Here is a 23,451-nt window from a genome sequence, read left to right on the forward strand (position 1 = left end):
TCTATAGATCAGATACAGATAGATGGAGCAGATAAGTGACGGATCTATAGATCAGATACAGATAGATGGAGCAGATAAGTGACGTCTATAGATCAGACACAGATAGATGGAGCAGATAAGTGACGGATCTATAGATCAGATACAGATAGATGGAGCAGATAAGTGACGGATCTATAGATCAGATACAGATAGATGGAGCAGATAAGTGACGTCTATAGATCAGATACAGATAGATGGAGCAGATAAGTGACGGATCTATAGATCAGATACAGATAGATGGAGCAGATAAGTGACGTCTATAGATCAGATACAGATAGATGGAGCAGATAAGTGACGGATCTATAGATCAGATACAGATAGATGGAGCAGATAAGTGACGGATCTATAGATCAGATACAGAGAGATGGAGCAGATAAGTGACGTCTATAGATCAGATACAGATAGATGGAGCAGATAAGTGACGGATCTATAGATCAGATACAGATAGATGGAGCAGATAAGTGACGGATCTATAGATCAGATACAGATAGATGGAGCAGATAAGTGACGTCTAGAGATCAGATAGATAGATGGAGCAGATAAGTGACGGATCTATAGATCAGATACAGATAGATGGAGCAGATAAGTGACGGATCTATAGATCAGATACAGATAGATGGAGCAGATAAGTGACGTCTATAGATCAGATACAGATAGATGGAGCAGATAAGTGACGTCTATAGATCAGATACAGATAGATGGAGCAGATAAGTGACGTCTATAGATCAGATACAGATAGATGGAGCAGATAAGTGACGGATCTATAGATCAGATACAGATAGATGGAGCAGATAAGTGACGTCTATAGATCAGATACAGATAGATGGAGCAGATAAGTGACGGATCTATAGATCAGATACAGAGAGATGGAGCAGATAAGTGACGTCTATAGATCAGATACAGATAGATGGAGCAGATAAGTGACGGATCTATAGATCAGATACAGATAGATGGAGCAGATAAGTGACGGATCTATAGATCAGATACAGATAGATGGAGCAGATAAGTGACGTCTATAGATCAGATACAGATAGATGGAGCAGTTAAGTGACGGATCTAAAGATCAGATCCAGATAGATGGAGCAGATAAATGACGGATCTATAGATCAGATACAGATAGATGGAGCAGATAAGTGACGGATCTATAGATCAGATACAGATAGATGGAGCAGATAAGTGACGGATCTATAGATCAGATACAGATAGATGGAGCAGATAAGTGACGGATCTATAGATCAGATACAGATAGATGGAGCAGATAAGTGACGGATCTATAGATCAGATACAGATAGATGGAGCAGATAAGTGACGGATCTATAGATCAGATACAGATAGATGGAGCAGATAAGTGACGGATCTATAGATCAGATACAGATAGATGGAGCAGATAAGTGAAGTCTATAGATCAGATACAGATAGATGGAGCAGATAAGTGACGTCTATAGATCAGATACAGAGAGATGGAGCAGATAAGTGACGTCTATAGATCAGATACAGATAGATGGAGCAGATAAGTGACGGATCTATAGATCAGATACAGATAGATGGAGCAGATAAGTGACGGATCTATAGATCAGATACAGATAGATGGAGCAGATAAATGACGGATCTATAGATCAGATACAGATAGATGGAGCAGATAAGTGACGTCTATAGATCAGACACAGATAGATGGAGCAGATAAGTGACGGATCTATAGATCAGATACAGATAGATGGAGCAGATAAGTGACGGATCTATAGATCAGATACAGATAGATGGAGCAGATAAGTGACGTCTATAGATCAGATACAGATAGATGGAGCAGATAAGTGACGGATCTATAGATCAGATACAGATAGATGGAGCAGATAAGTGACGTCTATAGATCAGATACAGATAGATGGAGCAGATAAGTGACGGATCTATAGATCAGATACAGATAGATGGAGCAGATAAGTGACGGATCTATAGATCAGATACAGATAGATGGAGCAGATAAGTGACGTCTATAGATCAGAAACAGATAGATGGAGCAGATAAGTGACGGATCTATAGATCAGATACAGAGAGATGGAGCAGATAAGTGACGTCTATAGATCAGATACAGATAGATGGAGCAGATAAGTGACGGATCTATAGATCAGATACAGATAGATGGAGCAGATAAGTGACGTCTATAGATCAGATACAGATAGATGGAGCAGATAAGTGACGGATCTATAGATCAGATACAGATAGATGGAGCAGATAAGTGACGTCTATAGATCAGATACAGATAGATGGAGCAGATAAGTGACGGATCTATAGATCAGATACAGATAGATGGAGCAGATAAGTGACGGATCTATAGATCAGATACAGATAGATGGAGCAGATAAGTGACGGATCTATAGATCAGATACAGATAGATGGAGCAGATAAGTGACGGATCTATAGATCAGATACAGATAGATGGAGCAGATAAGTGACGTCTATAGATCAGATACAGATAGATGGAGCAGATAAGTGACGGATCTATAGATCAGATACAGATAGATGGAGCAGATAAGTGACGTCTATAGATCAGATACAGATAGATGGAGCAGATAAGTGACGGATCTATAGATCAGATACAGATAGATGGAGCAGATAAGTGACGGATCTATAGATCAGATACAGATAGATGGAGCAGATAAGTGACGTCTATAGATCAGATACAGATAGATGGAGCAGATAAGTGACGGATCTATAGATCAGATACAGATAGATGGAGCAGATAAGTGACGGATCTATAGATCAGATACAGATAGATGGAGGAGATAAGTGACGGATCTATAGATCAGATACAGATAGATGGAGCAGATAAGTGACGTCTATAGATCAGATACAGAGAGATGGAGCAGATAAGTGACGGATCTATAGATCAGATACAGATAGATGGAGCAGATAAGTGACGGATCTATAGATCAGATAGATAGATGGAGCAGATAAGTGACGGATCTATAGATCAGATGCAGATAGATGGAGCAGATAAGTGACGGATCTATAGATCAGATACAGATAGATGGAGCAGATAAATGACGTCTATAGATCAGATACAGATAGATGGAGCAGATAAGTGACGGATCTATAGATCAGATACAGATAGATGGAGCAGATAAGTGACGGATCTATAGATCAGATACAGATAGATGGAGCAGATAAGTGACGGATCTATAGATCAGATACAGATAGATGGAGCAGATAAGTGACGGATCTATAGATCAGATACAGATAGATGGAGCAGATAAGTGACGGATCTATAGATCAGATACAGATAGATGGAGCAGATAAGTGACGTCTATAGATCAGATACAGATAGATGGAGCAGATAAGTGACGGATCTATAGATCAGATACAGATAGATGGAGCAGATAAGTGACGGATCTATAGATCAGATACAGATAGATGGAGCAGATAAGTGACGGATCTATAGATCAGATACAGATAGATGGAGCAGATAAGTGACGTCTATAGATCAGATACAGATAGATGGAGCAGATAAGTGACGTCTATAGATCAGATACAGATAGATGGAGCAGATAAGTGACGGATCTATAGATCAGATACAGATAGATGGAGCAGATAAGTGACGTCTATAGATCAGATACAGATAGATGGAGCAGATAAGTGACGTCTATAGATCAGATACAGATAGATGGAGCAGATAAGTGACGGATCTATAGATCAGATACAGATAGATGGAGCAGATAAATGACGTCCATAGATCAGATACAGATAGATGGAGCAGATAAGTGACGGATCTATAGATCAGATCCAGATAGATGGAGCAGATAAGTGACGTCTATAGATCAGATACAGATAGATGGAGCAGATAAGTGACGGATCTATAGATCAGATAGATAGATGGAGCAGATAAGTGACGGATCTATAGATCAGATACAGATAGATGGAGCAGATAAGTGACGTCTATAGATCAGATACAGATAGATGGAGCAGATAAGTGACGGATCTATAGATCAGATACAGATAGATGGAGCAGATAAGTGACGGATCTATAGATCAGATACAGATAGATGGAGCAGATAAGTGACGGATCTATAGATCAGATACAGATAGATGGAGCAGATAAGTGACGTCTATAGAGCAGATACAGATAGATGGAGCAGATAAGTGACGGATCTATAGATCAGATACAGATAGATGGAGCAGATAAGTGACGGATCTATAGATCAGATGCAGATAGATGGAGCAGATAAGTGACGGATCTATAGATCAGATACAGATAGATGGAGGAGATAAGTGACGGATCTATAGATCAGATACAGATAGATGGAGCAGATAAGTGACGGATCTATAGATCAGATACAGATAGATGGAGCAGATAAGTGACGGATCTATAGATCAGATACAGAGAGATGGAGCAGATAAGTGACGGATCTATAGATCAGATACAGATAGATGGAGCAGATAAGTGACGTCTATAGATCAGATACAGATAGATGGAGCAGATAAGTGACGGATCTATAGATCAGATACAGAGAGATGGAGCAGATAAGTGACGGATCTATAGATCAGATACAGATAGATGGAGCAGATAAGTGACGTCTATAGATCAGATACAGATAGATGGAGCAGATAAGTGACGTCTATAGATCAGATACAGATAGATGGAGCAGATAAGTGACGGATCTATAGATCAGATGCAGATAGATGGAGCAGATAAGTGACGGATCTATAGATCAGATACAGATAGATGGAGCAGATAAGTGACGGATCTATAGATCAGATACAGATAGATGGAGCAGATAAGTGACGGATCTATAGATCAGATGCAGATAGATGGAGCAGATAAGTGACGGATCTATAGATCAGATACAGATAGATGGAGCAGATAAGTGACGGATCTATAGATCAGATGCAGATAGATGGAGCAGATAAGTGACGTCTATAGATCAGATACAGAGAGATGGAGCAGATAAGTGACGGATCTATAGATCAGATACAGAGAGATGGAGCAGATAAGTGACGTCTATAGATCAGATACAGAGAGATGGAGCAGATAAGTGACGGATCTATAGATCAGATACAGATAGATGGAGCAGATAAGTGACGGATCTATAGATCAGATACAGATAGATGGAGCAGATAAGTGACGGATCTATAGATCAGATACAGATAGATGGAGCAGATAAGTGACGGATCTATAGATCAGATACAGATAGATGGAGCAGATAAGTGACGGATCTATAGATCAGATACAGATAGATGGAGCAGATAAGTGACGGATCTATAGATCAGATACAGATAGATGGAGCAGATAAGTGACGTCTATAGATCAGATACAGATAGATGGAGCAGATAAGTGACGGATCTATAGATCAGATACAGAGAGATGGAGCAGATAAGTGACGGATCTATAGATCAGATACAGAGAGATGGAGCAGATAAGTGACGGATCTATAGATCAGATACAGATAGATGGAGCAGATAAGTGACGGATCTATAGATCAGATACAGATAGATGGAGCAGATAAGTGACGGATCTATAGATCAGATACAGATAGATGGAGCAGATAAGTGACGGATCTATAGATCAGATGCAGATAGATGGAGGAGATAAGTGACGGATCTATAGATCAGATACAGATAGATGGAGCAGATAAGTGACGTCTATAGATCAGATACAGATAGATGGAGCAGATAAGTGACGGATCTATAGATCAGATACAGATAGATGGAGCAGATAAGTGACGTCTATAGATCAGATACAGATAGATGGAGCAGATAAGTGACGGATCTATAGATCAGATACAGATAGATGGAGGAGATAAGTGACGTCTATAGATCAGATACAGATAGATGGAGCAGATAAGTGACGGATCTATAGATCAGATACAGATAGATGGAGCAGATAAGTGACGTCTATAGATCAGATACAGATAGATGGAGCAGATAAGTGACGTCTATAGATCAGATACAGCTAGATGGAGGAGATAAGTGACGGATCTATAGATCAGATACAGATAGATGGAGCAGATAAGTGACGGATCTATAGATCAGATACAGATAGATGGAGCAGATAAGTGACGGATCTATAGATCAGATACAGAGAGATGGAGCAGATAAGTGACGGATCTATAGATCAGATACAGAGAGATGGAGCAGATAAGTGACGGATCTATAGATCAGATACAGATAGATGGAGCAGATAAGTGACGGATCTATAGATCAGATACAGATAGATGGAGCAGATAAGTGACGTCTATAGATCAGATACAGATAGATGGAGCAGATAAGTGACGGATCTATAGATCAGATACAGATAGATGGAGCAGATAAGTGACGGATCTATAGATCAGATACAGATAGATGGAGCAGATAAGTGACGTCTATAGATCAGATACAGATAGATGGAGCAGATAAGTGACGGATCTATAGATCAGATACAGATAGATGGAGCAGATAAGTGACGGATCTATAGATCAGATACAGATAGATGGAGGAGATAAGTGACGGATCTATAGATCAGATACAGATAGATGGAGCAGATAAGTGACGGATCTATAGATCAGATGCAGATAGATGGAGCAGATAAGTGACGTCTATAGATCAGATACAGATAGATGGAGCAGATAAGTGACGGATCTATAGATCAGATACAGATAGATGGAGGAGATAAGTGACGGATCTATAGATCAGATACAGATAGATGGAGCAGATAAGTGACGGATCTATAGATCAGATACAGATAGATGGAGCAGATAAGTGACGTCTATAGATCAGATACAGATAGATGGAGCAGATAAGTGACGGATCTATAGATCAGATACAGATAGATGGAGCAGATAAGTGACGTCTATAGATCAGATACAGATAGATGGAGCAGATAAGTGACGTCTATAGATCAGATACAGATAGATGGAGCAGATAAGTGACGTCTATAGATCAGATACAGATAGATGGAGCAGATAAGTGACGGATCTATAGATCAGATACAGATAGATGGGGCAGATAAGTGACGTCTATAGATCAGATACAGATAGATGGAGCAGATAAGTGACGTCTATAGATCAGATACAGAGAGATGGAGCAGATAAGTGACGTCTATAGATCAGATACAGAGAGATGGAGCAGATAAGTGACGGATCTATAGATCAGATACAGATAGATGGAGCAGATAAGTGACGTCTATAGATCAGATACAGAGAGATGGAGCAGATAAGTGACGGATCTATAGATCAGATACAGAGAGATGGAGCAGATAAGTGACGGATCTATAGATCAGATACAGAGAGATGGAGCAGATAAGTGACGGATCTATAGATCAGATACAGATAGATGGAGCAGATAAGTGACGTCTATAGATCAGATACAGATAGATGGAGCAGATAAGTGACGTCTATAGATCAGATACAGATAGATGGAGCAGATAAGTGACGGATCTATAGATCAGATGCAGATAGATGGAGCAGATAAGTGACGTCTATAGATCAGATACAGATAGATGGAGCAGATAAGTGACGGGTCTCAGCGTCATGTATTTCACGTCTTTTCTCGTAGCGATATTTGTTGCATGAAATAATGGCGACTATTCTTGGAGTTCTCTCATAGACGTAGGCCATCTACAGCCGCTCCTGGCCACTGCCGCCATTAGCCTCATAGACACAGCTTTACTCAATGCAGAGGTGTCACGGTTCACGGGGAGGATACCTTTATCGTCCCCACCACTCACACTAATATGTGTAGAACCGGGGTTGTTTGGCTGCCCCTGGTTCCTTCTGAAGGGGATTTATCTATATCCCACTTCCCAGTTCCGGTTTGGAACTTGCAGCTCTCTGGCGCCCCCCTTACCCTCAGGTCAGACCGGTTACTGCACCTAGGATAATTAGTCGCCAGAAAGGCTGCCTGCTATGTACTGGCCAAGGGGAACACTGCAGCGAGGGCGATATAACTACTCCCAGTCAGGTGGGAACAATAATTATCAACGTCGCCAGTCGCTAGAAAGCCTCTCCAACGCACAGGACAAATCCCGCTGCCACCAGCTCTGATTTCTTAATTATTAACGGGTCCAGAGCCAACCCAGATTAGTAGCGTAATTCACTTCAGAGGACGTGATAGTTCGTTATAGAGCAAGGAGAGACAAAGCTAGCAATTTCATATATTTTACTCCAAATAAAGGTAGGCAGTGTTTACAGAAGTATAAAAAGATATTATAGGAGACAAATATCATATGTACAATACAATTACAAATAAAATGGGTTTAAAGTTGAAAGAACACTTACATTGCGTTCAGATCATTTCATCTCCTGGCTGCCCATGTGCTCAGGGAGACACGTCAAGATGCATATCACACATCTGTATAGCAGCTAGACCCCGGACAAAAGACTGTCTCACAACTCAGCAGGGTTGAGATGCCCTCTAGTCGTGACATCACAGAGTGGGCCGAGTTATGAAATGCACTCCTCTTTTCTCAGAGCTATGACAAACCATTTCTATACATAGCTCGCTGTATGAACCTCGTATGCGAACGACACCATGATCAGGAGGTGCACCACGTCGGGGCGATTCTTTTAAGTGTGAACACGGCGTAGTTACATGACCCGCTTACGGAGAAACCCGCTCCTTGCACTCGTTGGGATAGCTTGGACATCTGGAATATATAATGCTTATACCTCTAGGCCTGATCGGTGCCAATATACATAACCTTGAGGCTATCTGCACACGTTGCAGATTTTGCAGCAGATCCGCAGCGGATCAGCAGCTGCGAGTCCGCAGCAACTTTCCATGTGTTTACAGTACAATGTAAACCTATGGAAACCGCAATCCGCAATGCACATGCTGCGGAAAAAACGCGTGGAAACGCAGCGGTTTACATTCCGCAGCATGTCAATTCTTTGTGCGGATTCCGCTGCGGTTTACACCTGCTCCTTAATAGGAATCCGCAGGTGTAAAACCGCAGGTGGAATCCACACAAAATCAACATAAAAACCGCCATAAATCCACAGGTAAAATGCAGTGCCTTTTACCTGCGGATTTCTCAAATCCGCAGAACTCCAAAATACGTGTGCACATACCCTAATAAAAACAATAGAATCCCATGCTTTATGTACCAGTTTTAGCCAGTGTCAGGTAGGAGGGGGAGATGAGGGGTTTAAGGAGACCTGCTTTTGCAGCTCAAAACCATAAAAATTCTTGAAGGAGGGGGGAAATGAGGGGTTTAGAATTCCAGCCTTCTGCTGGCAAGCACAGGAAACTGCAGCTGAGAGCCCTGTATGTGTAATTGAAATAATCAGAACTTCTTCCTATTTCCTGACAAGAGGCTGCTGTGATCACAGGACTTCATCATCCAGCTAGCTCCTTCTGCACACACTGTCTGCCATTGTTTGAGAAAGATAATCATCTTCTCTCTCACAGTCTACTAATCACTTAGCAGGGAGGAAGCAAAGGGCTGCAGTGACCTCATGCCAGCCACCGGCCTCCACGGCTCACAAAGACATATCACCACCATCTGGAGCTGTTGAGAAAACCCACATCATGATTTCACCATTACCTGTGTCCTTGTCCTTCTCCTTCTTCACCTCCGTCATCCTGTCTGCCAATTCCGCCCGCTCCTTCCTCTTCTCCTCATCATCATCTTCGGAGGAGGACGAGGTCAAAGGCTCTTTGAGGTCATCGGATGAGACATCCATGATCTTCAGCTTGATGAAATCCTCGTCGTCCTCCTCGGTTGAGTTGGAACCTGCAGCAGGAGGAGATTATCATGTATTACTCTCCAGACACCTGTGCACACAGCATGAGACGTAGTGACAGGCGGCACCTTCGTGGGACAGCGGCTCTCGGTGACTTCGCTCGTGGGCGACCAGGTCAGATTTGGAGCAGAACCTTCGATCACAGGAGGAGCAGGTGTAGGGGTGCTGGCCGGCGTGTGTGCGGAGGTGGATGATGAGGCTGCTCTTCTGGGAGAAGCCCTTGGTGCACACGTCGCACTGGTACGGCTGCTCCCCGGTGTGCACGCTCTGGTGGCGGAGGAGGACGGCGCTGCTCTTGAAGCTCTTGCCGCACTGTGGACAGGTGAAGGGCCGCTCGGCACTGTGCGTCCTCTGGTGCCGCGCCAAGGACAGGTTACTGTTAAATGTGCGACTGCACTGGCAGCACATGTAGCGCTCCTCCTCGCCGCCATGGCTCTTCAGGTGTCTCCGTAGCTCTCTAGGGCTCCTGCATGTCTCCTGGCAGACACTGCACTTGTGGGGCGAGGGCGCATTAGCAGGCGCAGCTCTGGAGGGCAACCTGCTGCTCAGCTTACAGCGCGATCTCTGATGACGATTCAGGCCGGAGCGCTGACTGAATCTCCTCCCACAGTCCAGGCAACACAACGCGCCGCCCGCCGCCTCCATCCTGCCAAGACGGGCGGTCACAGGCGGGGACACAGCAGCCGGCACATCTGTGGAGAAGTAGGAAGCAGTGAGAGACAGTACAGAGCGCGAGCACCGCCATGAGCCATGACAGGGGTCACATGACCACAGCCACAGAGAGGAAGTAATACAGAGCGCGAGCACCGCCATGAGCCATGACAGGGGTCACATGACCACAGCCACAGAGAGGAAGTAATACAGAGCGCGAGCACCGCCATGAGCCATGACAGGCGTCACATGACCACAGCGACAGAGAGGAAGTAATACAGAGCACGAGCACCGCCATGACAGGGGTCACATGACCACAGCGACAGAGAGGAAGTAATACAGAGCGCGAGCACCGCCATGACAGGCGTCACATGACCACAGCGACAGAGAGGAAGTAATACAGAGCACGAGCACCGCCATGACAGGGGTCACATGACCACAGCGACAGAGAGGAAGTAATACAGAGCACGAGCACCGCCATGACAGGGGTCACATGACCACAGCGACAGAGAGGAAGTAATACAGAGCGCGAGCACCGCCATGACAGGGGTCACATGACCACAGCGACAGACAGGAAGTAATACAGAGCGCGAGCACCGCCATGACAGGCGTCACATGACCACAGCGACAGAGAGGAAGTAATACAGAGCGCGAGCACCGCCATGAGCCATGACAGGGGTCACATGACCACAGCGACAGAGAGGAAGTAATACAGAGCGCGAGCACCGCCATGAGCCATAACAGGGGTCACATGACCACAGCAACAGAGAGGAAGTAATACAGAGCGCGAGCACCGCCATGAGCCATGACCACAGCGACAGAGAAGAAGTTAATACAGAGCGTGAGCACCGCCATGACAGGGGTCACATGACCACAGCGACAGAGAGGAAGTAATACAGAGCGCGAGCACCGCCATGACAGGCGTCACATGACCACAGCGACAGAGAGGAAGTAATACAGAGCGCGAGCACCGCCATGACAGGCGTCACATGACCACAGCAACAGACAGGAAGTAATACAGAGCGTGAGCACCGCCATGACAGGGGTCACATGACCACAGCGACAGAGAGGAAGTGATACAGAGCGCGAGCACCGCCATGACAGGGGTCACATGACCACATCGACAGAGAGGAAGTAATACAGAGCGCGAGCACCGCCATGAGCCATGACAGGCGTCACATGACCACAGCGACAGAGAGGAGGTAATACAGAGCGCGAGCACCGCCATGACAGGGGTCACATGACCACAGCGACAGAGAGGAAGTAATACAGAGCGCGAGCACCGCCATGAGCCATGACAGGGGTCACATGACCACAGCGACAGAGAGGAAGTAATACAGAGCGCGAGCACCGCCATGACAGGGGTCACATGACCACAGCGACAGACAGGAAGTAATACAGAGCGTGAGCACCGCCATGACAGGCGTCACATGACCACAGCGACAGAGAGGAGGTAATACAGAGCGTGAGCACCGCCATGACAGGGGTCACATGACCACAGCGACAGACAGGAAGTAATACAGAGCGTGAGCACCGCCATGACAGGGGTCACATGACCACAGCGACAGAGAGGAAGTAATACAGAGCGTGAGCACCGCCATGACAGGGGTCACATGACCACAGCGACAGACAGGAAGTAATACAGAGCGTGAGCACCGCCATGACAGGCGTCACATGACCACAGCGACAGACAGGAAGTAATACAGAGCGTGAGCACCGCCATGACAGGGGTCACATGACCACAGCGACAGACAGGAAGTAATACAGAGCGTGAGCACCGCCATGACAGGGGTCACATGACCACAGCGACAGACAGGAAGTAATACAGAGCGTGAGCACCGCCATGACAGGGGTCACATGACCACAACAACAGAGAGGAGGTAATACAGAGCGCGAGCACCGCCATGTCAGGGGTCACATGACCACAGCGACAGAGAGGAGGTAATACAGAGTGTGAGCACCGCCATGTCAGGGGTCACATGACCACAGCGACAGACAGGAAGTAATACAGAGCGTGAGCACCGCCATGACAGGGGTCACATGACCACAGCGACAGAGAGGAGGTAATACAGAGCGTGAGCACCGCCATGAGCCATGACAGGGGTCACATGACCACAGCGACAGAGAGGAGGTAATACAGAGCGCGAGCACCGCCATGTCAGGGTTCACATGACCACAGCGACAGACAGGAAGTAATACAGAGCGTGAGCACCGCCATGACAGGGGTCACATGACCACAGCGACAGAGAGGAAGTAATACAGAGCGTGAGCACCGCCATGACAGTGGTCACATGACCACAGCGACAGACAGGAAGTAATACAGAGCGTGAGCACCGCCATGACAGGGGTCACATGACCACAGCGACAGAGAGGAGGTAATACAGAGCGTGAGCACCGCCATGAGCCATGACAGGGGTCACATGACCACAGCGACAGACAGGAAGTAATACAGAGCGTGAGCACCGCCATGACAGGGGTCACATGACCACAGCGACAGAGAGGAGGTAATAAAGAGCGCGAGCACCGCCATGACAGGGGTCACATGACCACAGCGACAGAGAGGAAGTAATACAGAGCGCGAGCACCGCCATGACAGGCGTCACATGACCACAGCGACAGACAGGAAGTAATACAGAGCGCGAGCACCGCCATGACAGGCGTCACATGACCACAGCAACAGACAGGAAGTAATACAGAGCGCGAGCACCGCCATGACAGGGGTCACATGACCACAGCGACAGAGAGGAAGTAATACAGAGCGTGAGCACCGCCATGACAGGCGTCACATGACCACAGCGACTGAGAGGAAGTTATACAGAGCGCGAGCACCGCCATGACAGGCGTCACATGACCACAGCGACAGGCAGGAAGTAATACAGAGCGCGAGCACCGCCATGACAGGGGTCACATGACCACAGCGACAGAGAGGAAGTAATACAGAGCGTGAGCACCGCCATGACAGGCGTCACATGACCACAGCGACTGAGAGGAAGTTATACAGAGCGCGAGCACCGCCATGACAGGGGTCACGTGACCACAGCGACAGGCAGGAAGTAATACAGAGCGCGAGCACCGCCATGACAGGCGTCACATGACCACAGCGACAGAGAGGAAGTAATACAGAGCGCGAGCACCGCCATGACAGGCGTCACATGAACACAGAGACACACAGGAAGTAATACAGAGCGCGAGCACCGCCATGACAGGGGTCACATGACCACAGCGACAGAGAGGAAGTAATACAGAGCGTGAGCACCGCCATGACAGGGGTCACATGACCACAGCGACAGACCGGAAGTAATACAGAGCGTGAGCACCGCCATGACAGGGGTCACATGACCACAGCGACAGACAGGAAGTAATACAGAGCGCGAGCACCGCCATGACAGGCGTCACATGACCACAGCGACAGAGAGGAAGTAATACAGAGCGCGAGCACCGCCATGACAGGGGTCACATGACCACAGCGACAGAGAGGAAGTAATACAGAGCGCGAGCACCGCCATGACAGGCGTCACATGACCACAGCGACAGAGAGGAAGTAATACAGAGCGCGAGCACCGCCATGACAGGGGTCACATGACAACAGCGACAGAGAGGAAGTAATACAGAGCGCGAGCACCGCCATGACAGGGGTCACATGACCACAGCGACACACAGGAAGTAATACAGAGCGCGAGCACCGCCATGACAGGGGTCACATGACCACAGCGACAGACAGGAAGTAATACAGAGCGCGAGCACCGCCATGACAGGGGTCACATGACCACAGCGACAGACAGGAAGTAATACAGAGCGCGAGCACCGCCATGACAGGCGTCACATGACCACAGCGACAGAGAGGAAGTAATACAGAGCGCGAGCACCGCCATGACAGGCGTCACATGACCACAGCGACAGAGAGGAAGTAATACAGAGCGTGAGCACCGCCATGACAGGGGTCACATGACCACAGCGACACACAGGAAGTAATACAGAGCGCGAGCACCGCCATGACAGGGGTCACATGACCACAGCGACAGAGAGGAAGTAATACAGAGCGCGAGCACCGCCATGACAGGGGTCACATGACCACAGCGACACACAGGAAGTAATACAGAGCGTGAGCACCGCCATGACAGGGGTCACATGACGACAGAGAGGAGGTAATACAGAGCGTGAGCACCGCCATGACAGGGGTCACATGACCACAGCGACAGAGAGGAGGTAATACAGAGCGTGAGCACCGCCATGACAGGGGTCACATGACCACAGCGACAGAGAGGAAGTAATACAGAGCACGAGCACCGCCATGACAGGGGTCACATGACCACAGCGACAGAGAGGAAGTAATACAGAGCGCGAGCACCGCCATGACAGGCGTCACATGACCACAGCGACAGAGAGGAGGTAATACAGAGCGTGAGCACCGCCATGACAGGGGTCACATGACCACAGCGACAGAGAGGAGGTAATACAGAGCGTGAGCACCGCCATGACAGGGGTCACATGACCACAGCGACAGAGAGGAAGTAATACAGAGCACGAGCACCGCCATGACAGGGGTCACATGACCACAGCGACAGACAGGAAGTAATACAGAGCACGAGCACCGCCATGAGCCATGACAGGCGTCACATGACCACAGCGACAGAGAGGAGGTAATACAGAGCGTGAGCACCGCCATGAGCCATGACAGGGGTCACATGACCACAGCGACAGACCGGAAGTAATACAGAGCGCGAGCACCGCCATGACAGGGGTCACATGACCACAGCGACAGAGAGGAGGTAATACAGAGCGTGAGCACCGCCATGACAGGGGTCACATGACCACAGCGACAGAGAGGAGGTAATACAGAGCGTGAGCACCGCCATGACAGGGGTCACATGACCACAGCGACAGAGAGGAAGTAATACAGAGCGTGAGCACCGCCATGACAGGGGTCACATGACCACAGAGACAGACAGGAAGTAATACAGAGCGCGAGCACCGCAATGACGGGGGTCACATGACCACAGCGACAGACAGGAAGTAATACAGAGCGTGAGCACCGCCATGACAGGGGTCACATGACCACAGCGACAGACAGGAAGTAATACAGAGCGTGAGCACCGCCATGACAGGGGTCACATGACCACAGCGACAGAGAGGAAGTAATACAGAGCGCGAGCACCGCCATGAGCCATGACAGGGGTCACATGACCACAGCGACAGAGAGGAAGTAATACAGAGCGCGAGCACCGCCATGACAGGCGTCACATGACCACAGCGACAGACAGGAAGTAATACAGAGCGTGAGCACCGCCATGACAGGGGTCACATGACCACAGCGACAGAGAGGAAGTAATACAGAGCGTGAGCACCGCCATGACAGGGGTCACATGACCACAGCGACAGACAGGAAGTAATACAGAGCGTGAGCACCGCCATGACAGGGGTCACATGACCACAGCGACAGACAGGAAGTAATACAGAGCGTGAGCACCGCCATGACAGGGGTCACATGACCACAGCGACAGACAGGAAGTAATACAGAGCGTGAGCACCGCCATGTCAGGGGTCACATGACCACAGCGACAGAGAGGAGGTAATACAGAGTGTGAGCACCGCCATGTCAGGGGTCACATGACCACAGCGACAGACAGGAAGTAATACAGAGCGTGAGCACCGCCATGACAGGGGTCACATGACCACAGCGACAGAGAGGAAGTAATACAGAGCGCGAGCACCGCTATGAGCCATGACAGGCGTCACATGACCACAGCGACAGAGAGGAGGTAATACAGAGCGTGAGCACCGCCATGAGCCATGACAGGGGTCACATGACCACAGCGACAGAGAGGAGGTAATACAGAGCGCGAGCACCGCCATGTCAGGGTTCACATGACCACAGCGACAGACAGGAAGTAATACAGAGCGTGAGCACCGCCATGACAGGGGTCACATGACCACAGCGACAGAGAGGAAGTAATACAGAGCGCGAGCACCGCTATGAGCCATGACAGGCGTCACATGACCACAGCGACAGAGAGGAGGTAATACAGAGCGTGAGCACCGCCATGAGCCATGACAGGGGTCACATGACCACAGCGACAGAGAGGAGGTAATACAGAGCGTGAGCACCGCCATGACAGGCGTCACATGACCACAGCGACAGACAGGAAGTAATACAGAGCGCGAGCACCGCCATGACAGGCGTCACATGACCACAGCAACAGACAGGAAGTAATACAGAGCGCGAGCACCGCCATGACAGGGGTCACATGACCACAGCGACAGAGAGGAAGTAATACAGAGCGTGAGCACCGCCATGACAGGCGTCACATGACCACAGCGACTGAGAGGAAGTTATACAGAGCGCGAGCACCGCCATGACAGGCGTCACATGACCACAGCGACAGGCAGGAAGTAATACAGAGCGCGAGCACCGCCATGACAGGGGTCACATGACCACAGCGACAGAGAGGAGGTAATACAGAGCGTGAGCACCGCCATGTCAGGGGTCACATGACCACAGCGACAGACCGGAAGTAATACAGAGCGCGAGCACCGCCATGACAGGCGTCACATGACCACAGCGACAAAGAGGAAGTAATACAGAGCGTGAGCACCACCATGACAGGGGTCACGTGACCACAGCGACAGAGAGGAAGTAATACAGAGCGCGAGCACCGCCATGTCAGGGGTCACATGACGACAGCGACAGAGAGGAAGTAATACAGAGCGTGAGCACCGCCATGACAGGCGTCACATGAACACAGAGACACACAGGAAGTAATACAGAGCGCGAGCACCGCCATGACAGGGGTCACATGACCACAGCGACAGAGAGGAGGTAACACAGAGCGCGAGCACCGCCATGACAGGGGTCACATGACCACAGCGACAGACCGGAAGTAATACAGAGCGCGAGCACCGCCATGACAGGCGTCACATGACCACAGCGACAGAGAGGAAGTAATACAGAGCGCGAGCACCGCCATGACAGGCGTCACATGACCACAGCGACAGAGAGGAAGTAATACAGAGCGCGAGCACCGCCATGACAGGCGTCACATGACCACAGCGACAGAGAGGAAGTAATACAGAGCGTGAGCACCGCCATGACAGGGGTCACATGACCACAGCGACAGAGAGGAAGTAATACAGAGCGCGAGCACCGCCATGACAGGGGTCACATGACCACAGCGACACACAGGAAGTAATACAGAGCGTGAGCACCGCCATGACAGGGGTCACATGACGACAGCGACAGAGAGGAGGTAATACAGAGCGCGAGCACCGCCATGACAGGGGTCACATGACGACAGCGACAGAGAGGAGGTAATACAGAGCGTGAGCACCGCCATGACAGGGGTCACATGACCACAGCGACAGAGAGGAGGTAATACAGAGTGTGAGCACCGCCATGACAGGGGTCACATGACCACAGCGACAGAGAGGAAGTAATACAGAGCACGAGCACCGCCATGTCAGGGGTCACATAACCACAGCGACAGAGAGGAGGTAATACAGAGCGTGAGCACCGCCATGACAGGGGTCACATGACCACAGCGACAGAGAGGAGGTAATACAGAGCACGAGCACCGCCATGACAGGGGTCACATGACGACAGCGACAGACAGGAAGTAATACAGAGCGTGAGCACCGCCATGACAGGGGTCACATGACCACAGCGACAGAGAGGAAGTAATACAGAGCACGAGCACCGCCATGACAGGGGTCACATGACGACAGCGACAGACAGGAAGTAATACAGAGCGCGAGCACCGCCATGACAGGGGTCACATGACCACAGCGACAGAGAGGAAGTAATACAGAGCGCGAGCACCGCCATGACAGGGGTCACATGACCACAGCGACAGAGAGGAAGTAATACAGAGCACGAGCACCGCCATGACAGGGGTCACATGACGACAGCGACAGACAGGAAGTAATACAGAGCGTGAGCACCGCCATGACAGGGGTCACATGACCACAGCGACAGAGAGGAGGTAATACAGAGCGTGAGCACCGCCATGACAGGGGTCACATGACCACAGCGACAGAGAGGAAGTAATACAGAGCGCGAGCACCGCCATGACAGGGGTCACATGACAACAGCGACAGAGAGGAAGTAATACAGAGCGCGAGCACCGCCATGACAGGGGTCACATGACCACAGCGACAGAGAGGAAGTAATACAGAGCACGAGCACCGCCATGACAGGGGTCACATGACGACAGCGACAGACAGGAAGTAATACAGAGCGTGAGCACCGCCATGACAGGGGTCACATGACCACAGCGACAGAGAGGAGGTAATACAGAGCGTGAGCACCGCCATGACAGGCGTCACATGACAACAGCGACAGAGAGGAAGTAATACAGAGCGTGAGCACCGCCATGACAGGGGTCACATGACCACAGCGACAGAGAGGAAGTAATACAGAGCGCGAGCACCGCTATGAGCCATGACAGGCGTCACATGACCACAGCGACAGAGAGGAGGTAATACAGAGCGCGAGCACCGCCATGACAGGGGTCACATGACGACAGCGACAGACAGGAAGTAATACAGAGCGTGAGCACCGCCATGACAGGGGTCACATGACCACAGCGACAGAGAGGAGGTAATACAGAGCGTGAGCACCGCCATGACAGGGGTCACATGACCACAGCGACAGAGAGGAAGTAATACAGAGCGCGAGCACCGCCATGACAGGGGTCACATGACAACAGCGACAGAGAGGAAGTAATACAGAGCGCGAGCACCGCCATGACAGGGGTCACATGACAACAGCGACAGAGAGGAAGTAATACAGAGCGCGAGCACCGCCATGACAGGGGTCACATGACAACAGCGACAGAGAGGAAGTAATACAGAGCGCGAGCACCGCCATGTCAGGGGTCACATGACCACAGCGACAGACAGGAAGTAATACAGAGCGCGAGCACCGCCATGTCAGGGGTCACATGACGACAGAGAGGAGGTAATACAGAGCACGAGCACCGCCATGACAGGGGTCACATGACAACAGCGACAGAGAGGAAGTAATACAGAGCGTGAGCACCGCCATGACAGGGGTCACATGACCACAGCGACAGAGAGGAAGTAATACAGAGCGCGAGCACCGCCATGACAGGGGTCACATGACCACAGCGACAGAGAGGAAGTAATACAGAGCACGAGCACCGCCATGACAGGCGTCACATGACCACAGCGACAGAGAGGAAGTAATACAGAGCGTGAGCACCGCCATGACAGGCGTCACATGACGACAGCGACAGACAGGAAGTTATACAGAGCGTGAGCACCGCCATGACAGGCGTCACATGACGACAGCGACAGAGAGGAGGTAATACAGAGCGCGAGCACCGCCATGACAGGGGTCACATGACGACAGCGACAGAGAGGAAGTAATACAGAGCGTGAGCACCGCCATGACAGGCGTCACATGACCACAGCGACAGACAGGAAGTAATACAGAGCGTGAGCACCGCCATGACAGGGGTCACATGACCACAGCGACAGACAGGAAGTAATACAGAGCGTGAGCACCGCCATGACAGGCGTCACATGACCACAGCGACAGAGAGGAAGTAATACAGAGCGCGAGCACCGCCATGACAGGCGTCACATGACCACAGCGACAGAGAGGAAGTAATACAGAGCGTGAGCACCGCCATGACAGGGGTCACATGACGACAGCGACAGACAGGAAGTTATACAGAGCGTGAGCACCGCCATGACAGGGGTCACATGACGACAGCGACAGAGAGGAGGTAATACAGAGCGTGAGCACCGCCATGACAGGGGTCACATGACCACAGCGACAGACAGGAAGTAATACAGAGCGTGAGCACCGCCATGACAGGGGTCACATGACCACAGCGACAGAGAGGAGGTAATACAGAGCGCGAGCACCGCCATGACAGGGGTCACATGACGACAGCGACAGAGAGGAGGTAATACAGAGCGTGAGCACCGCCATGACAGGGGTCACATGACCACAGCGACAGACAGGAAGTAATACAGAGCACGAGCACCGCCATGAGCCATGACAGGGGTCACATACAGAGCACAGCCAATCAGGAGGCAGCTTACAGAACAACCACATAATGAATGCAAGGCTATGATTGGACGATGTGTCTGGATGAAACCATGTGTAGTGGGGGGTATATGGGCGCTGCCATTCTGTGACCCGGCGTTGAATGCAGGGATCCTCTCCTCCCCCGGCGCTGCTCTGTCTTGTTCCCCAGCACAGTCCAGCATCACACAGGTTAATGCATCGTCCCTTGCGCTGCACGGACAGGCACCGCCCCACCCCCGGGGACTGCTCGGGGTAACGCCGCTCCTCACCTCACGGTCGCACCGAGCTTTCATACTGGAGAAGCATCTTGATGACGTCACGGTCATGTGACGCACACTACTGGCTCCTCCCTCTCTACTACGGTAACGCCCCCATCGTCTGGGAGCGAGCTGAGACGGAGCACGTGATGTGTGGGGTCTACCACTGTGAGGCGTGGGGGCGCGGCAGTGGCACAGTCCAAGTGACACGTAGGGGTGCGTGTAGTTCTGCGGCTGCGCAGTTGGAGGTGAAGTCGCTGAATTATTATTATTTATATAGCGCCATTGATTCCATGGTGCTGTACATGATAAAGGGGCTACATACAGGGTTATAAATATCACTTACAGCAAATTTACAATGACAGACTGGTACAGAGGGGAGAGGACCCTGTCCTTGTGGGCTTACATTCTAGGGGATAATGGGGAAGAGACAGAAGGTAGAATGTGAGGCGGCAGCTCTGGTGGTGGTGAGGCGGCAGCTCAGGTGGTGGTGAGGCGGCAGCTCAGGTGGTGGTGAGGCGGCAGCTCAGGTGGTGGTGAGGCGGCAGCTCAGGTGGTTGGTGAGGCGGCAGCTCTGGTGGTGGTGAGGCGGCAGCTCAGGTGGTGGTGAGGCGGCAGCTCTGGTGGTGGTGAGGCGGCAGCTCGGGTGGTGGTGAGGCGGCAGCTCTGGTGGTGGTGAGGCGGCAGCTCAGGTGGTGGTGAGGCGGCAGCTCAGATGGTGGTGAGGCGGCAGCTCAGGTGGTGGTGAGGCGGCAGCTCTGGTGGTGGTGAGGCGGCAGCTCAGATGGTGGTGAGGCGGCAGCTCGGGTGGTGGTGAGGCGGCAGCTCGGGTGGTGGTGAGGCGGCAGCTCTGGTGGTGGTGAGGCGGCAGCTCAGATGGTGGTGAGGCGGCAGCTCAGGTGGTGGTGAGGCGGCAGCTCTGGTGGTGGTGAGGCGGCAGCTCTGGTGGTGGTGAGGCGGCAGCTCAGGTGGTGGTGAGGCGGCAGCTCAGGTGGTGGTGAGGCGGCAGCTCAGGTGGTTGGTGAGGCGGCAGCTCAGGTGGTGGTGAGGCGGCAGCTCTGGTGGTGGTGAGGCGGCAGCTCTGGTGGTGGTGAGGCGGCAGCTCTGGTGGTGGTTGGTGAGGCGGCAGCTCAGGTGGTGGTGAGGCGGCAGCTCAGGTGGTGGTGAGGCGGCAGCTCAGGTGGTGGTGAGGCGGCAGATCTGGTGGTGGTGAGGCGGCAGCTCTGGTGGTGGTGAGGCGGCAGCTCAGGTGGTGGTGAGGCGGCAGCTCAGATGGTGGTGAGGCGGCAGCTCAGGTGGTGGTGAGGCGGCAGCTCGGGTGGTGGTGAGGCGGCAGCTCTGGTGGTGGTGAGGCGGCAGCTCAGATGGTGGTGAGGCGGCAGCTCAGGTGGTGGTGAGGCGGCAGCTCTGGTGGTGGTGAGGCGGCAGCTCTGGTGGTGGTGAGGCGGCAGCTCAGGTGGTGGTGAGGCGGCAGCTCAGGTGGTGGTGAGGCGGCAGCTCAGGTGGTTGGTGAGGCGGCAGCTCAGGTGGTTGGTGAGGCGGCAGCTCAGGTGGTGGTGAGGCGGCAGCTCTGGTGGTGGTGAGGCGGCAGCTCTGGTGGTGGTGAGGCGGCAGCTCGGGTGGTGGTGAGGCGGCAGCTCGGGTGGTGGTGAGGCGGCAGCTCTGGTGGTGGTGAGGCGGCAGCTCAGATGGTGGTGAGGCGGCAGCTCAGGTGGTGGTGAGGCGGCAGCTCTGGTGGTGGTGAGGCGGCAGCTCTGGTGGTGGTGAGGCGGCAGCTCTGGTGGTGGTTGGTGAGGCGGCAGCTCTGGTGGTGGTTGGTGAGGCGGCAGCTCAGGTGGTGGTGAGGCGGCAGCTCAGGTGGTGGTGAGGCGGCAGCTCGGGCTTTGGTGAGGCGGCAGCTCTGGTGGTGGTTGGTGAGGCGGCAGCTCAGGTGGTGGTGAGGCGGCAGCTCAGGTGGTGGTGAGGCGGCAGCTCTGGTGGTGGTGAGGCGGCAGCTCAGATGGTGGTGAGGCGGCAGCTCAGGTGGTGGTGAGGCGGCAGCTCTGGTGGTGGTGAGGCGGCAGCTCAGGTGGTGGTGAGGCGGCAGCTCAGGTGGTGGTGAGGCGGCAGCTCAGGTGGTGGTGAGGCGGCAGCTCTGGTGGAGGTGAGGCGGCAGCTCGGGTGGTGGTGAGGCGGCAGCTCTGGTGGTGGTGAGGCGGCAGCTCAGGTGGTGGTGAGGCGGCAGCTCTGGTGGTGGTGAGGCGGCAGCTCGGGTGGTGGTGAGGCGGCAGCTCGGCAGTGGCACAGTCCAATTGACACGTAGGGGTGCGTGTAGTTCTGCGGCTGCGCAGTTGGAGGTGAAGTCGCTGAATTATTATTATTTATATAGCGCCATTGATTCCTCACCTCACGGTCGCACCGAGCTTTCATACTGGAGAAGCATCTTGATGACGTCACGGTCATGTGACGCACACTACTGGCTCCTCCCTCTCTACTACGGTAACGCCCCCATCGTCTGGGAGCGAGCTGAGACGGAGCACGTGATGTGTGGGGTCTACCACTGTGAGGCGTGGGGGCGCGGCAGTGGCACAGTCCAAGTGACACGTAGGGGTGCGTGTAGTTCTGCGGCTGCGCAGTTGGAGGTGAAGTCGCTGAATTATTATTATTTATATAGCGCCATTGATTCCATGGTGCTGTACATGATAAAGGGGCTACATACAGGGTTATAAATATCACTTACAGCAAATTTACAATGACA

At 51.3% G+C, this 23,451-nt stretch overlaps 1 protein-coding gene across 3 annotated transcripts in view; it reads right to left on the bottom strand.

Moving 5' to 3' along the window:
• The window catches only part of LOC143817494 (uncharacterized), a 37,567-nt gene extending 14,341 nt beyond the window's left edge, over positions 1-23,226 (bottom strand). Inside the window, exons 1-3 of one of the 3 annotated variants that reach the window (XM_077298960.1) lie at positions 23,100-23,226; positions 9,821-10,444; positions 9,554-9,742 (exon numbers count right to left, since the gene is read on the bottom strand). In XM_077298960.1, the coding sequence (XP_077155075.1) occupies positions 9,554-9,742; positions 9,821-10,397 (766 nt within the window). In that variant the 5' untranslated portion in view covers positions 10,398-10,444; positions 23,100-23,226. The other 2 variants (XM_077298958.1, XM_077298959.1) reach the window with 2 other exon arrangements.
• Positions 23,227-23,451: the final 225 nt, after the last annotated feature.

This window comes from Ranitomeya variabilis, chromosome 3 (genome assembly GCF_051348905.1).
Source record: "Ranitomeya variabilis isolate aRanVar5 chromosome 3, aRanVar5.hap1, whole genome shotgun sequence".
Classification (NCBI taxonomy): Eukaryota; Metazoa; Chordata; class Amphibia; order Anura; family Dendrobatidae; genus Ranitomeya; species Ranitomeya variabilis.